Consider the following 16,486-nt stretch of genomic DNA (forward strand, 5'->3'; position numbering starts at 1 on the left):
CTGTACAGCATGGAAATGAAAAAGAATAATTACTTGCCTGTAGAGCTTCTCTGAGATTCCTTTTTGTTGTCAGTCTGTAAGTTCACAACTCATCCTTCTATGCCAGTTCTTTAACTGCGAGTTAAAAAAATAAAGAGATTTTGTAATTAAGAGGAACTGTGAGAGACGAACAGACCCTGTTCTGTTTCTAAGAGGTGCCTATGGAGCACTGAATTTGAGATGTAAGCATGTGATGTTAGTAAGTTAAAATTTGAAGGTAATAATGTTTGTGTACAGGGACATGAAGTATAGCTGCACAACTGTACTTGTACAGGATATGCTAACTATAAACTTCTTGTCTTAGCAGTTAGAACTTGTTTTTTAAACAATAAGTACAGCAAATGCTGTTTATCTTATAATAGCCTTTTTCAGAGGCACTGAGCAATTTCAGTTCCTGTTTACTGTAGTACCTCTGAAAATTAGACTATCCAGATCTATCTCAGACATTGTCTGAGAATGTTAAGGAATAATAAACAATCATAAAGCAGCATCCAGTTTTAAATGGGGCTTAATGTGTTTCAATTTTAAAGTCTTTTATGCATGTGAAATACAAATATAGCTATTAATGCTTTATAAATGTAACTTTTTAAATTTTCCTGGATTTTTTCAGTATTTTATGGTGCTGATATATGGACAGTGATTAAATGTTGTGTCTGTTGTTTAGATATTTTACATATTTTTTAAATGCTTAAGAAGAGATTAAGTTTTGCATTCTGTTGGAGCCAAACTTTATTTTCATATACAATTCTACTCTAGAAATAGTTCAGTCAGACCATATTTGAAATTAATTGATAGACAGTGTATCCCAGCAATCTAGATTGCTGGCACAATTGCCAAGGTTCAAAATGTGCTGAAGACAGCTGAATAAATAAATAATGCTGCTGCTGTAATTAGAGTAGTACACAAACTATCATAATTGACATGGTTTACACAAGTAATCTCCACCACTCTGCAAGTTAGTTCCCTTCTGTCTCAAGACTCTTTAGTTTCTAATAGCAGTTGATTCTCCTCCACTTTTCTGACCTGCCAGTTGGAGGATATCAGCCTTTAAAAGCTAAGGTAATGATATACCAGGTGTCTGAAATTTTGCTGCAGTCTGTGATGTGGGATTGGTGCTAGTATGTTGTTTCAGGATTCATAAGTAGAAAGAAGTTATAATTAGAACTAGATAAATAAATATATCCTCTAAATATCTATGTTCTTCTATTCAATTGTTATTTTCCTGTGGGAAATTATTTTGAAAAGCATACTCATTACTTATCTGCATGCTGCTCTGTTGTAGTCTCGTGATTTTCAGTAAGTGTTTTTCTGTTTATAAGAGGCAGCACATCTTGTGCATCCACAGAATTTAGTGCTAACATCCAATCGCTTCCCATTTTTCAAACGAATGGAAAGCTGAGCAGCTGTTGTAAGTGGCACTTCTGGAAATATGAAAATAAATGTAATTCTTCTTGGACAATTTTATTGTAGGTTGTTATGCATTAAAAGGAATGAAACAGTTTCAGTCTTAGAGTTTAGGTTAAAACTTCAATTTATTTATTACAATTAAGAATTTAATTGTACACTGGATATTTGATAGAAATAATTCGGAAAATAAACATGGACTCCATAACACAATGTCTGTTTCCAAGAGGGTTGCTTTTTTGCCTAGAAGCAGGACTTGAAAAACCTATGAACCAGAAATTGCAAGTTGGTCGTTATTTTAGATGCAAAAGCTGAGAGTAAAGGATAAGGAGCAAAATCAGCTGTTCCCCACTACTGGAAAACACTGATGGAATTTTTAACAGGATTCAGTACTCTTTGGAAGATCCGAGGTCTTACCAGCATGATGGGAAAAGCTGGAGGCAATGTGCTGATAGATAGGCAGGTAGGGAAAGAAGACTTGCTCTAGGTCGCTTTTCAGATGTGGCAAAACATAGTGAAGTTGCATCATGGCTGACTGCATACCTGATGCCTTCCCAGGGTAAGGTATTCCTTCTCTATCGCTCCTTGGAGGCAGATCAATGCAGAGAGCCTGTTCTGAGTGTCCTTCAGCTTCTGGTTTTGGATACTTTCTCCTCCATGAGTAGTTCCTGTGTTTTTACGCCTTTTGCTCTTGCTTGCAACTTTTGTAACTCATCAGAGACTCGACATTGAATTGTTTCAAAACTGCCGATTCAGAACTGACAGAAGCAGTGTTCAGTTCTCCACAGACTTAGTTTTGGCATTATCAAGCTGATATGCCTGGAAGAGAGGGTAAAGGAATGTGTAGTTGTATCAGTTTGTGTTTGTTTCACACTTTGTTCACACTGGAAAAGCTGTTTTTCTAGAAACGCAAAATCTGGAAGTATTTTTCAGTTTTAGTTAAAGTTCTAATTCTACAAAATTTATTTTCCTTAGTTCCCATGACTGCTGGTGGACTTTTTCCTGCTTGTCATTGAACTGTAGATAAAGCCTCAACTCTAGTTCCTGAGTCCCATTTTCTGAAGGAATTTGGTATTTGAAACTCCCCTGTCTTGATGTGAGCATCACAGAGTGTATTTGTTCAGCAGTAGCTTTTTGTTATGCTGCTTATCTCGTTTCTAGTTTTTCAAATTTGATTAAAAATGTGAATTTGAAGCTATGTTGCATTAGTAGCTGGACAGTTTTGTGTATCCGTGAATGTGCGGAGTAAATAGTGCTATGATTTGTGCATGCATCCATCACTAATAGTGTAGTTATTTCGAAATATTAAATGCTTATACCGAAATTGTCAGTTGAGACCTTTTGTAATACAAAAAAATAACAGTTTAGTTTGCATATGCGTTTAGCTTCCGTATGTGCCCATCTTCAGCAATGTTTAAACAGAAAAAAATAAGGTCTGTTTCTAACTGAGTTTAATCTGTTAATTCTGAAGAAGTGAAAGTCGACGACTTAATTTTGAAAGGAGAGAAATCTGGCATACCCAGATGCCTTATCTAAAATATGCAAAATACTTGAGGAGAGACATGGAGTAATTCACTTGTCCTTGAGCTACACGTCTAATTTTGTAGACAAATAAAGACTGTAAAGCTGCTTTAAAAAAGCCAACTTAACTTTCCATTACACAAGGTTTCAATCAAGTTGGAGAAGAGTGTTCTTGACCAGTGGCACTACATGTCATTCATTATTTAAAAATAAAAAGTAAAAAAAGCAAGATCGCTTAGTAGTTACACTTGAAATCAGGTTGTCTGCTTTATGTCATTGTGGCATTTGGACAAATTCTGCCTGCCTTTTGGATAAATTGCAAACTGTTTTGTTGAGGTAAATTTACAGTTTTAGGAGAATGCAGTAATGTTGTAAGGAGATAACTGGAACCTTTGCCCTTCCCATTTTTGAGAAGCTAAATTTATGCTGCCTTTTTTTTTTTCCTTTAACTTTGAAGTTAGGAGGAGACTATCCTTTCTTTTCCTGTTCAGAACCTGTGGAGTTTATAAACTTTTAATAGATTTTTGGTGAAATAAGGAAAGTTGCCTATTTAAAAAAATGGGAAAAAAATCATGAAGTTGAACTAATTAGCGATGTAGGAGGCAGGAGGAAAGTATTAAATACGTAGGTGAGCGTATTTGGCTCAGCAAATCTTCAGGTCCTCTCCTCCTGTAAATGGAGCAGGAGCTATAAGACAAGCCGTCAGTCGTCCTAAGAGTGAGAGGAGGCTGAAGAAGCCCACTAAGAAATACAGATAAAGGGACAAAAATGTAAACTAGCCAGAAGTCAGAACTGATCTGTCAATGATGCACTTATTTAGACTGGGGCTTCTGAGCTATCTTGGGGCCAGATGAGAGCAAGCAGCACTTCAAGTGCCGGCTGGCACTCTAACCGAGCAGTGGCTGGGCAAGGGGATCCCTGTGTCCTGCTTGGTTTGGGTGTCGCTGAAGAGGTTGGATGGAAGCCTGGCTTTCTCGATTGGTGAATATCATGAGCAGACATGCTATCTTTTCTATAAGTTTTTCTTAAAATTGCAGTAGATTTATAAAAAAATACATGATATTTGGGTATTAGTTGATGTAAAAAGTATTTAAAGCTTTAGGGTCCTTATTTGCATGTTTTATATTTATGTTGGAGCTACCTTTATAAAACATATTGTAGCACTTAATTAACGTTGGACTCTTCAGTTGGAAAAGAATGATTTTTGTTTCCAGATTTTATTGGTAGGATCTGTTTAATTTTGAATTGGTAAAACCTGCCGTGCTTGTTTTTCCTATTTGAACAGAAATTCTGTTCTTGTTAAGCAAAAACATATTTTAAATGGATTTTCTTTTGTAAACCACCGTAAAGTGATTAAAAGTGATAAGCTCTTCAAAAGGCAGTGTCTTACAGTATTTGAATAGCTTACATACTAATTGGTTTTTCAACTGTGTGCCTGACTCACCTGTGACTTTTTGTTCATCAGCATGTTTTGCTACAAGGTAGTGTATCTGGTAATTTGCTCACTGTTTGTTATTAGACTATTCCCTCATTTTGTGTTTTGCTACTTCTTTATGATGTTTTCAGTAACTTGATCTGTGTTCTGTGTTGTAACATAAACTTTTTAGAAAACTTTATATGACACTCCGTGGAAGAATGGCTTGCTTTTATCTGTTTCTGGTATAAAAATTAAAAGTAATTTCTGTAAATCAATTTTGAGACATTTGTTACTATAAAATTGAAAAATAAGATCAGAGGTTATCTCATTGCATTTGTCCTTTATAATTACATTTGTGCCTTTACCTTTGAATGTTTTGATTTCTAGGTATCAATCTGTGGAACAGTAACTTGCTAGTATGAAGCTGAATAATTAATTAATAGATCATTGGTTTACATTTAAGAACTTTTTTAAAGCTAACTATGTAAACAGAAGAATAATCTGAATGTGTCTCGGATATGCAGCATTAAATTCCAACTTGTTTTCAGTAGTGAGTAGTTTGAATCTTATGTAGAACAGCTGGTAAGCCTTTATAGAGGATGTCATTAGTAATAAAGAGGAAAACTTTCACCTTTAACAAGATTTTGTCTTCTATACAGCTTGCCCAGTTTAGGCAGCGGAAGGCGCAAACTGATGGTCAGAATGGATCAAAGAAGCAGAAAAAGAAGAAGAAAACAGCAAACATCAAAGATGAAGAATCAATACAAGATGGGATTGATACTGATCGATCTCGGGGTGATGAAACATCCACGTGCAGCAGCAGGAGAGGAGCAGCTGCTACTGATGACTTTGCTATTATCAGGACTTTGCATAGTGGAGAAATTATCAAACACAACCAGACTTACACCGTTGAGGTAAGTTCATCTCAGGCAACCAGTTACTTTGAGGGGGGGCCCAAAATAGTCCATTAATTTGGAGAGTGGGAATAAAGGAATTATATGAGATTTTTTATGTTATTTCCTTGCCTCCTCTGTCTGTCTTTAATATGCCCAGAGAAGGCACTTTATACCTGCCCGCTGGCATCATGTTTTCTGTGGTAATCAGTGTACTGTAGATTATGGAAAGTTTTTTGGTATTGCTGTACTCCCTAAATGGGCAAAAATTGGTTTTGTTTTATTGCTTCATTTTGTGCATTTGGTTTTATTAAAAGTTTACAAGTTGCAGTGGATTTTTATCATTGTAGCTATGGCTAGGTAGCTATGCAAAAATACAAAACTTAACATCTTTCTTGTATCTATAATGTAATATGAGCCTTTCTGGTTAATGAGGACGAGGAATGAATTTAGCAAACACTACTTAGAGCTGGATGACTTAAGATACTGATAAACAGATACTCTACTTTTACTACTTAATGAAATATAATCCTGATTGCTAGTGGCTGAAAGTACATGCTCCGGGAAGTCTGTAAGATGCCCTGCATGATATACACTGGCAGTCCAGTCCAGTTCAGGTCTGAGTGGACATGAAGTCACGTAACGTAATATGTTACGAGAGATGTTGATGTTATTTACAGAAGAGCTTATTCCATTCGTGTAAGCAGTGCCTCTAAAAGGACGAGTGGCATTCTTAAGCAGCAGTTCAACACAGATTCCCAGCTCTGTGCACGTGAACGCAGTCTTTTCTGAGAGATGTAGTACAGATGAATGCTCTGCATTTCGACTTGTCAGTCCTGTGCTAGGATAGACCATTTGTAACTATTTTGGCTCCATTATCTCATTTCCAGCAGCCGAGAAGCAATAGAGAAATGAAACTTTTCGAAAATTTATTGCATTTGTGTTAAAAAACAAAACAAAAAAACAAACAAACAAAAAAAAAAAACAAAACCAAAAAAGAGGTTACCCTGCTGAAGAGGCAGACAGACTAAATCATATGTGCAAATAAAAACTTGTTAAGTAATTGATCCATTTATTTTACAATTTTAAGCCCACAGTATATCAATACACTAGATATTTTGAACTCTATAGATACATGCCTTTAATGTGTAGCTTGTCATACTTAGAAAGCTTATGTTAGGGCTCCAAAACTACTTGTAGTAACTCAATAAAACTGTTCAACTCATGGCTTTTCTTGGAGGAGGTGATATTTTTTTAAAGAGTATTTAACACCAGAATGACTGTTTTCATAGGTGATGATGAGACTTTTTTGCCTTCTAGGAAAAGAGAAAGGCATACTTTATGAAATGCAGCAGGGTGTCTACAGCTAAGGAGAGAGGACTGCCAGGGCAGAGTGCTGTTTAGAGGGAATCGCTTAAACTGTTGTTTTAACAGTATTATAGTCTACATAAATATGATAACTGTATGAAGAACCTTTCTTAACCAAATATATTTTGAAGTACATCATGACTGCATGTTACAGATGGACTCTGCTGATGTACTTGCTCTCAGTCAGGATAAATATCTCTACTACGATTAGAGAAACAGGGTAAAGTACAGAATCATAGAATAATTTAGGTTGGAAGGGACCTTTGAGGTCATCTAGTCCAATCCTGTGCTCAAAGCAGGTCTAATTAGATCAGGTTGGTCCCAGTAGCCTATGTTGGCCTCTGAATGCTAAAAGTACAAGGCACAGATGATTTTAAAAATGGAGAAATATCCACACTGCAGTTGCTAAAGATTGCACACACAGATATATTCTTAAGATTGGGTATGATTTTTCTGAGGTCTGCTTTATTCCCAAAGCAACTTATCTTATTTTTAAATAAATAAATAGAGATGCAAGGGGGGTGGGGGTGGGGGTGTGGTTTGGTGTTTTTTTGTTGTTGTTGTTGGTTTGGTTTGGTTTTTTTAAGGTAGCTTTAAAAGAATAAGCATGGTGATCAGTGTTTATTTGTAATTTGACTCTGCTGAATTACAGGTCTCAGTGACTTCTAAAACAGTATTCACTTCCACAAAAAAAAAAAGCTGCTGCCAGTTGGGAGAGCATTTTTTTTTTTTGTTATATGCTGTCTGTGGCCTGCTTAGTCATGTTAAAAAAGTAATTGATATTTTGGAATTGGAAGATGATTGCTAAAGTCTCTATCTGTGCAGTAATAATAGAAGAGGAAAAATTCTGAAATAGTTCAAGGAATCTCATAACTTACTGTTTTTAGTCTTGTAAGTGTAGTGATTTGGACAGAGAGCCTGTATTACAGTAATTGGATTAGAGTTTGCTTAGAGTTAGAGTTGAAGTGGCAGCCAATGTAATAGGCAGTTTCAGGCTAATCGCGGCAATGGAGAATTACAGACAGCTTCTTTGAGCTGTTTGCTTTTTCACCCAGCATTAAATCTTTATAGGCTGCTGTGTCAGGAGAGTAAGGCAAGATTACTGGAGGCATTATGCCAGATTATTTTCTAGCTAAATTTTGATTCCACTTAATTATTTCATCTTTTACTGGAATTCATATTTAGAATTGTTCTTTCTGTGCCACAAAATAGACTCAGAATATCTGACTATACTGCCTATCTATCTAAAAATCCTCATTGGTCTCTTTTGTGGTAGTTCTGTGGATAGAAGTTTATGTCCTTGCAGTTTTTGTAGTATGATTTTTTTAGTCCCCAGTGGAATTACCATGCCCAAATACAGAGTGTTCTCTTACTCAATATGAATAACAGAAAGTGAAATGGAGATAATGCTCTAGGAGCTTATTACCCGTCTGAAGTTAGTGGAGTTCCTTTTCAGAGAGGGCAAAAGTCCATTTAGAAAATTCAAAGTTTTTTGTAGTCATCCCTTTCCCAATTTTTTTTTTTCTCTGTCTTCCTAAGTGTGGGTTCCTTCATCCCCCTGTAATCCCCCAAGTTACTGAAACTAATTGGAAGACCTTTGGAAGAACTATCATTGCTTTGTACTGTACTTATCCATTCCATTTTACCTTCTGTCTGAACTTACTTGTAATTTCTATGAGGTTTTCCATTCTCTGTCAGAGGAACAGATTATTTAAAAGATTTATTAGAAAAATGCCAGTCGGTATTTCTTGGTTAAAGTCTCTGGGACTTAACTTGTTTCATATTAAATGCTTTTTGTCTTGGCCTCACAAAGAGAATAATATGTTGAGTTTCTAGTTGCTTTTGCTTTTTTTCTTTATTCTGTTGCACCCTGCTATCTTTTGGTCTTGACATCCACAGTGTCCTTTTCCATCAGAAGTAAAAATAATCTAGAAGAGACAGCCAGGAAAATAAATTGGATCAATGAAACTCTTGGGTTTAGGATTGCTTCTTTTTTGTGGCTTCCTGCAATCAAAAATGGAAAAAAGCAAAGGCCACTTCCAGGGTAAATAATTGCGGAGATCACCTTCTCCGAGAACTCTTGAAACAATACATCAGAGAAGACTGCTTTGCAAGAATGTACGAATGCCAGGAAAGCAAAAGAAATTAACTTGTGGCACAGTGAAATTGTCCTTGAGTCACCTGGGTAGTAAAAGCTATTATACAAAGCTGCTTAGAAAAGAAAAGTTCAAAGTTCTGTGATGAAGAATACCTGCTAATAGACTAAGGTTGGATTAGTAACTCGTCTTTTGTTTTTCACAGGACAAATCCATTTGGTAATAGTTCTAGAATAGCTTAACTATTTACTCAAGTAGGTGATAAAGTTTATAGCTCCATGTACGTTATTTGATTTCTATAACATACTCCAGTTGTTAGTGTCCCAGACTTGGGCAAGGAACAGAAACAGAGTATGAAGGAGACAATTGATAGGATTCTTAAGAGCTAAGGAAGCAAAGTTACGGAAATATGGAAACATAAGCAATATGGAGAAACAGAGAAGATGCCTCAGTGAGAAAAGGTGTAGGTGGTAAACGTGGGTAACGCATTCCTATGATAGAAGTGGGAAAGCAAAGAGCTACCAAAGGCTTTGACTAGAGAAGATATATTCTGGGATGTACAATAAGATAGAGGATTTGAAAAAAAGGATGGATAAATAAAATGTAGAAAAAAATAGCCCAGTCACTTCAGATAATCTAGCATCCCTTGAAAAAAATGTTTTGAAATTGGAGAATGAAGATAAACAAATATTTGGAAATGGTCTGTTCGACATAAAGTCAGTGCCACGAGATAAGATAATAGATTCTCAGCAGCATATGATTCTGAGTGAAGCCAGCCATCTTCCCATCCACTGGCTGGCCAGAAGATTGCTGGGATATCTTGCTGATTTTCTGTGATGCATAAGACAACCTCTGGTGTGATGCCTTCCTTGCTCCCTGTAAACACTGGTATACAATAGATTTACTGGCATGGAAATGATCTGTATTGAAGAACGGTCTTTGCAGACCTTTGATAGGGCCATGTTACCAAAGAATAGAAACCTAAGGAAATGCTTAGGTTATCTCTCTGTTGACGATGTTTTCTGGTACAGGAAATTTATACACTGAGGAGTGGGGTACCTCGCTGCAGATTATATTCAGATTTGGCAATGGTTTATCTCCATTAAGATGTACGCTATTTAAATCGGAATGTAATCAATTGGTTTGGGTTATAAATTACCAGGGAATACATTCCTTTGAATTGAATGGTTTTCAGATTAGGAACTAAGAAAGGCGTGATAAGGCAGTATGTAAGAAGAGCGCTTCATATTCAGAATGTTCTACAAATATTAAAGACCCATACAGTTCAGGATGACCTAACGAGAGGGTTTCATGACTGGGATTTTTAGTTCACATTCTCTTTGCCTCCTTTCCTAGTTGTGGTCCTCTTAATTAGTCATGCTCAGGTTGTGATCATCTACGGATCACTAGTGACCTATGTGAAACTCACTAAGCTAAAATAAACTTGGTTTCACTTCTGCTGCTGGCTAATTCATGTTCCAGAATGAATCCAGAATTTTGTAATTACATTTTTGTGACAGCTTACACTGAGATCATAAAAAGGTCAATAATTTACTTCAGGTAGAATTGTGTTCCATGAACACATGTTCTTGGTTCTCTCCCTTTAACACTCTCGTCCGTTGCAATTAGAGTAGTTTAGTACTGGATGTCCGTTCTTGCAAAACATTTTATTGTCACCTATGAAAGTTTTCTAAAGAAACAAAAAAATAACTTTTCAGTTTTTCTAGCCAGTTTCATATGGATTTAGATTGGGTGTTAGGAATAATTTCTTTACTGAAAAGGTCATCAGGCATTGGAACACATTACCCAGGGCAGTTGGTGGAGTCCCCATCCCTGGAGATATTTAAGGGTCCTGTAGATATAGTGCTCAGGGACATGGTTTAGTGGTGGGCTTATCAGTGTTAGGTTAATGATTGGACTAGATGATCTTACAGGTCTTTTCCAATCTGGGAGATTCTGTGATTCTGTATATGAGTTCTCCTGTGAATCCTGTGATAAAATTGAGTGTCCAGTGCCAAAGAACGTGACTTCTGTCCAATGCTTAATAGCGTACAGAAACAAGCTACTCTGAAAGGGACCTCCTATTTTCCTTAGGCTGATTGCTCCCTTTTTTATATCATCTTGAAGTATTTCCTCTGTAGAATGTATACAGATGAAAGTGGTTTTAATTTTCTGAATACTTAAGTGTTATCATTAAAGGTACTACTTACAGAGCTGATGGAGATAGTTGCCTATAAAAAAATCTTTGAGATGACTGTTCAGAGTATTTTGACTATCAACCACATTGTCAGTGAATAAAATATTAACTAAAACATTAAAACACTTTCCAGAAGAGAACAGCTGTTTCTAGCACGAAAATGTTGTGGGGCATGGGTGGTAGAATACATGCAAACTAACAGCCTGAGGTCAGAATGTAACAGAAACCTATTTTAAATTCCATAAAGTGTTGTGAGAACCGGTGAATAGCTTTGTTGGTATTGTCCTGTCAAAAGATACTGTGTTGTTAACAGTGTGTGTATATATGAAGTATTTCCTCTTAAACTGCACCCCAGTGGTCGAGACAGTTGAGCTGTGTAAAACCTAATTACTTCTGTTGACGAAAGAAGAAATGAAGCGTGCAGAATGGATGGCTTAATAATGGAAGGAACTGGATTTTGAAATAAGGTTGGTCAGGTCTTAGGAGCAAAAAATAGCTGCTTGGAGGGCAGGATGAATGCCCGTAAAACGTTGCCTACTTGTTATTGATTCTGACAGCAAAAGAATAGTATTAAGCCTTACAGTGTTGGAGGCTAATGTGTGAGCTCATAGGATTTAAGTCTTTTTAACTGATTTTTAGCAGGGTTTGGATGAATCCTTTAGCACAGAAGACAGTTCCATTTAACTTGCATTTGTTTGGCCATCTTTCTGCACTTATCTTCAATAAATCCCTTGGCAAAAATACTTGGTCTTAACAGCCAAAAAACTATCCAGGTGCAGGATCGAAGGAGGTATTTTAGAAAGATTATTTATGCTGCTAACAGATATTGCACACCTAAACTGATGGGGCATTGTATGGGTTTTAATATATTTTTTTTTAATTTAGGCGGTTTTTACTTTACTTTGGTATTCAGAAAGGACCAGCAATATATTCATTTTTAAAAAAAACCTTGTGTCTGGCCAAATTACCATAAAAAATTAGAGAATTATTTTCAGTAATCACCTTCTTTGAGAATTCATATTTTCTCATTGTAGCCGTACATTTCTTATCTCTATTGTGAAAATAAATAACAATGTAGTCTTCCTTGATTTTATTCCTTCCAGAAGACTTTGTCCTAGACAAAAGACATAGACTACAAAAAATATGTAAAGTGTGTGTGTATATGCATTTATATACACAAATATACATATAAGTATATATAATATGAGTGAAAAAATATATATTTAAAAAATTAATATAGTTAAGCACTAATTGTGTATTCCACAGCAGGAACACTTTTGTCACCCTATAGTTTTAAAACATAATTTTGTTTCAGTTTGTGGCTTATTTTTAAGGTGTGTATGCACTGTGTGAATTTTAGCTTCCGCATTCATATTTTAAGTTAGTTTTGTATACTCTGTACCTAAAATAATACCTTTTTTTTAGGTTAGTTACATTGTGGAGCTACATATTGGATTAAAAATATGTAGAATCGATGATGCTGGGACTGTAAAAACTGCAGAGGTCCAGTAGGTCTGAGTGGCAGATTTCTTTAAAAAAAAAAAAAAAAAAAAAACAAAAAAAAAAAAAAAAAAACAAACAACCCAAAACGAAACACAGTTGACAGTTCCAAATTTTACTTATGCCTACTGATGAAAAACTGACTATGTTCATTTGCAAATAAGTCTGTCAGAACTCAATATAAAATGGAGACTGATTTAATGTGAATTTTGAAAAAGCCCTGTTATGTACACTTCATTTTCGGTAAAGTAGTTTTAACTCAAAATTACACTTTTCAAGTTTGAAAGGGTACTTATTTATTGCCCAGTAGTGCACCTCATATAGATAATTTGCATATTTTGCATACTTTCTTACTAACATGATTCTCAAACCTGACACAGTATATATAGCTCATCAGAAGACTCTGTGTTTAAATCAAGCGTCTTCCATGGCGTGTTCATGCTCAGTTTGTTAAGGCTTTGTTCCTTTAATTGCTCAAATTCATTAGATCACAAGATTTCAGTCTTTGTCCGTGTTCTTCTTGATCACTTTTACCTTTCCTTGGTTTCCATGGAAGCTGAAGGAGACTAAGAGAATTTGTTTTAAAATTCTAGTCAACATCAAAAGTCTTGCATGTATGAAAATGACATTCTATGTATGATTGTGTTCTCAAGCCAGCAAAGTTCCTAGTTAGATAAAATTGATCTATCAGAGAAAAGTCCTTTTCTTGGTACTCCGTATTACATAAAAAAACCAAACAAACCCAACCACAAAACAACCAGCAAACAAACAAAAAAAAAAAACAACAAAAGATTATTAGTTACATTTCAAAAATATTATTTTGTACCCATAGGCTGTATTTTCATTAGAAGACTTTGTCATGTAATTATAATGCTTCTGTGATCATAGTTGAATAGCAAAGTAACTTTTTCTTTTTTAAAGCTGGGATTTCAAGGAAGTGAAAGTGGCTTTCGCTATATATATATATTCTAATCAAATTCATGTATACCTGAATATTTTCGAATATTGCCTACATTCTCAGAAACAGATGGAAAATGTCTTGTTTAATATTTTTTGAGTGCCATCATTGTAAATATTTTAATATTTTATTTTAGCCGGAAAGTGAAATTTCCACCACAGTAGAAGATTACAGTTCTGAGGTAAGACTGAAGTAATGCTTTTCCTAACTGTTCTTTCAACTTTTTCTTTTACATGCTTACTGCAATGCTGTGCATTGTTTTTCAAAAAGAGAAGGAAAGAGCGAGCAGACGTGATATTATAGACAAAGCTGTTGCATATTATTACCGGTATGATGAATGTCGCATTAAAGCCAGCATTGTGTCAACTACATGATGGGATGGCTACGATAATCAATAACGCAGTATATGTATGACCTGTTGTAACAATGTCATCATTACGGTTGTATTAGTGCTTCATGTTGCCAGTGGAGTTGTGGCTGTGCATAATTTCTACTAATTTTCTGTGGGAAACTATTTAAGAAGTTGATTACGTTTTAATGAGTTCCAAAGCAGCCGTTGCTCAGCGACGGGCTGGGCGTCACTCTGCTGGCGGAAGGCGGTGAGTGATTGCCTTTGCATTGCTTGTTGTTTGGGAGTTTTGTTTTGTTTTCTTTCACTTATTAAGCTGTCTTTACCTCAACCCATGAATTTTTCTTGCTTTTGCCCTTCCGATTCTCTCCTCTGTGCCGCTGGTGGGGGAGGGAGGGAGTGACTGGAGGGGGGGCTTAGGTGCCGGCCGGGCTCAGCCCAGCACTCATTGGCATGGACTACTCATCTCTGTCACATCGAAGGGTATTAGCATATATGGAACTTTGGTCTTGCCAAATAAAACAGTTCGTTATGTTTGTAAGGAGTAAACTATCTCACGCATCAACATGGGTCAAGAACATGCTCGCAAGAAATAGCCATGGAATATCTGAGTGCAGTAAATATTGTTTCTGGTTAAAAAAATTAATTTTTCATCTCTCAGTCGCTTTCTGTAGTGACAATCTGGGTTTTGTTTTGCAGATCTCTGTGCTAAATGCTGCTGCAAAACACACCCCAGAATCTTAAGCTTGGCAACAAGTGAGAGGGGATGAAGTAATCAAATGAGTCTCTGTTGCTCAAGTAAATTTGGTGTAGAATACTTTGTTCCTCTCTTGATTTAGCCTTTAGAGAAGGTGACTACGCCTTAGAATAACTGTTTGTTCCATACTAGTATTATATCTGCGTCTTGTGAAGCCTAAGGGAATATACACACCAGACAATGTGTCCCTGACCTGTCGCACTGCATGGTGCAAAATTATTACCGCAGTGGTCAGTCTAGACATGCCCTGGAAACTGGAATGACTTTTCTTTCCCAACTTAAATGCTCAGTCTTCACTTACTCCTTCTCCCAGCCAATTCTCTTGACCAACTCTGTGTCTGTTTTCTATCGCCTAGAATTTGTAAATTCTTCCCTTCTCTGCAGTAGCTCCTGTCAAGCTTTTCACCTTCCCTTGACTATCCCCTTTTTCCCTTTGCTTGCTTTCTTAGCTCAGTCTTAGGCTTTTCAGCCTGTTGCTAGTCTTCCTTTCCTTTCCTCAGTCATTCCAAAGCCCAGTTTCTTTCCCAGCCTTTCCGACTTTATCCAAACATTGTTTTTCCTTTATTCTTCTTTTAATATTTTTTTTCCCTCTTCCTTGAAAACCTCTTTTCCTTTATTCCCTCTTCTTATGTGGGGGTCCTCCTAATGTTCAGCCCAACTTGTCCTAGATGAAAGCAGTAGTTTTTCTATCCAACATGTCTCATCAAATCCCAGCTACAGTTTCTTCCATTGATTTGGTCTCAGCCTTTTTATTTGAATTCTGTCCCTTTCTTTCCCAGTTTAACTCTTTCACTCCCACTTTTTCCTTCTGTCCTTGTTCATAAGTGCCCTCACTTTCTTCTGGTGTGTTGGGAGAAGGCACTTGGGACTATAGGAGAAATGGTCCCTCACATTCATTATTGGCTACTTTCAAATACAGAATACTGAACCATACGGACCCTTGGTCTGGTCAGTTGTGATCGTTCTTATGGCATGTTTTTTGTGATGCAATTGTAAAAAAAAAAAATATCTGGGACCGGCACTTTTGGAATTGGAGATCCAGTCCAGCTGCTGGGGAGTGCTGTAAATGGAAGAAAAAAGATTTTTATGGAGGGATAGGTGCAAGGAGTTGAACTCTACCTGGGGAAAAAAAATCAGTTTAAAAATTTAAAGTATTTTTCATAGATAAAACGTAGTTTATTTCATCTAAGGAATTAAATTAGCAAAGAACAAAAAGAATCCGCGTTTGCTTTATGTATGGTAAGGTGATAGGGCAGAGCATGCCCACAGTTTGCCATCGAGAGTGTAGCAAATATACTTTTGAACAACTGCTGTGACCTTACTGCCCCTTTTTAGAATATACATCACCAGGGTATGTGATTACTATTAAATGGAATATAAAGTATGTGAAGAATGAACCCTTGAAAACAGTTGACAATGGTATTGATGTTCATGTATTTTTACAAATGAGAGGTATTGCATATATAATGAAATATGACTAAGAAATTTCGATCACTTCTGAGATTGTAGGAAGCAGTGTTGGAGACTGATTGCAAAAACTCCAGAAAACACTTCTTCGCACAAGGAAACAGAATACAGAAGAGATCTGGCATAATACCTCATGATAATTGTGGATATGTGCTGATTTTTAGTGTTTTGTTGTTAGTATCAGTTGAATTCAAAGCTCTCATTGTAAAATGCATTTTCACATCTAAACACTTAACTTTATCCCGCTTCATACAGAGTGTATTAGGGAGCAAGTTTTGAGATACTAAAGACAATAGAATTACAGCCAAACTGCCTTCTGAATGCGCCTTTTAAAAAATTGCAGATTTCCTCAAAAACATGATGACAGATGCATTTCTGGGCACTTTTTGTTCTCATTCCTGCAAAACTACTTTTTACGTCCGTGAGAGTTATTTTCTAAGACATAGGTAGGCAACACAAAACTTGTGAATAATAACACAGTACTTGATCTGGTGAAGAATAAAATCAGTAGTGAGAGTTG

The 16,486-nt window shown here is 36.2% G+C and overlaps 1 protein-coding gene across 1 annotated transcript in view; it reads left to right on the forward strand.

The window, feature by feature from the left end:
• AKAP9 (A-kinase anchoring protein 9) overlaps positions 1 to 16,486 on the forward strand; it is a 121,197-nt gene that overhangs the window by 21,951 nt on the left and 82,760 nt on the right. Inside the window, exons 2-3 of the mRNA XM_082498872.1 lie at positions 5,041 to 5,295; positions 13,530 to 13,574. Coding sequence (XP_082354998.1) covers positions 5,041 to 5,295; positions 13,530 to 13,574 — 300 coding nt within the window. The remainder of the gene's footprint in view (positions 1 to 5,040; positions 5,296 to 13,529; positions 13,575 to 16,486) is intronic.

Source organism: Vanellus vanellus (genome assembly GCF_965231255.1).
Source record: "Vanellus vanellus genome assembly, chromosome: 2".
Classification (NCBI taxonomy): Eukaryota; Metazoa; Chordata; class Aves; order Charadriiformes; family Charadriidae; genus Vanellus; species Vanellus vanellus.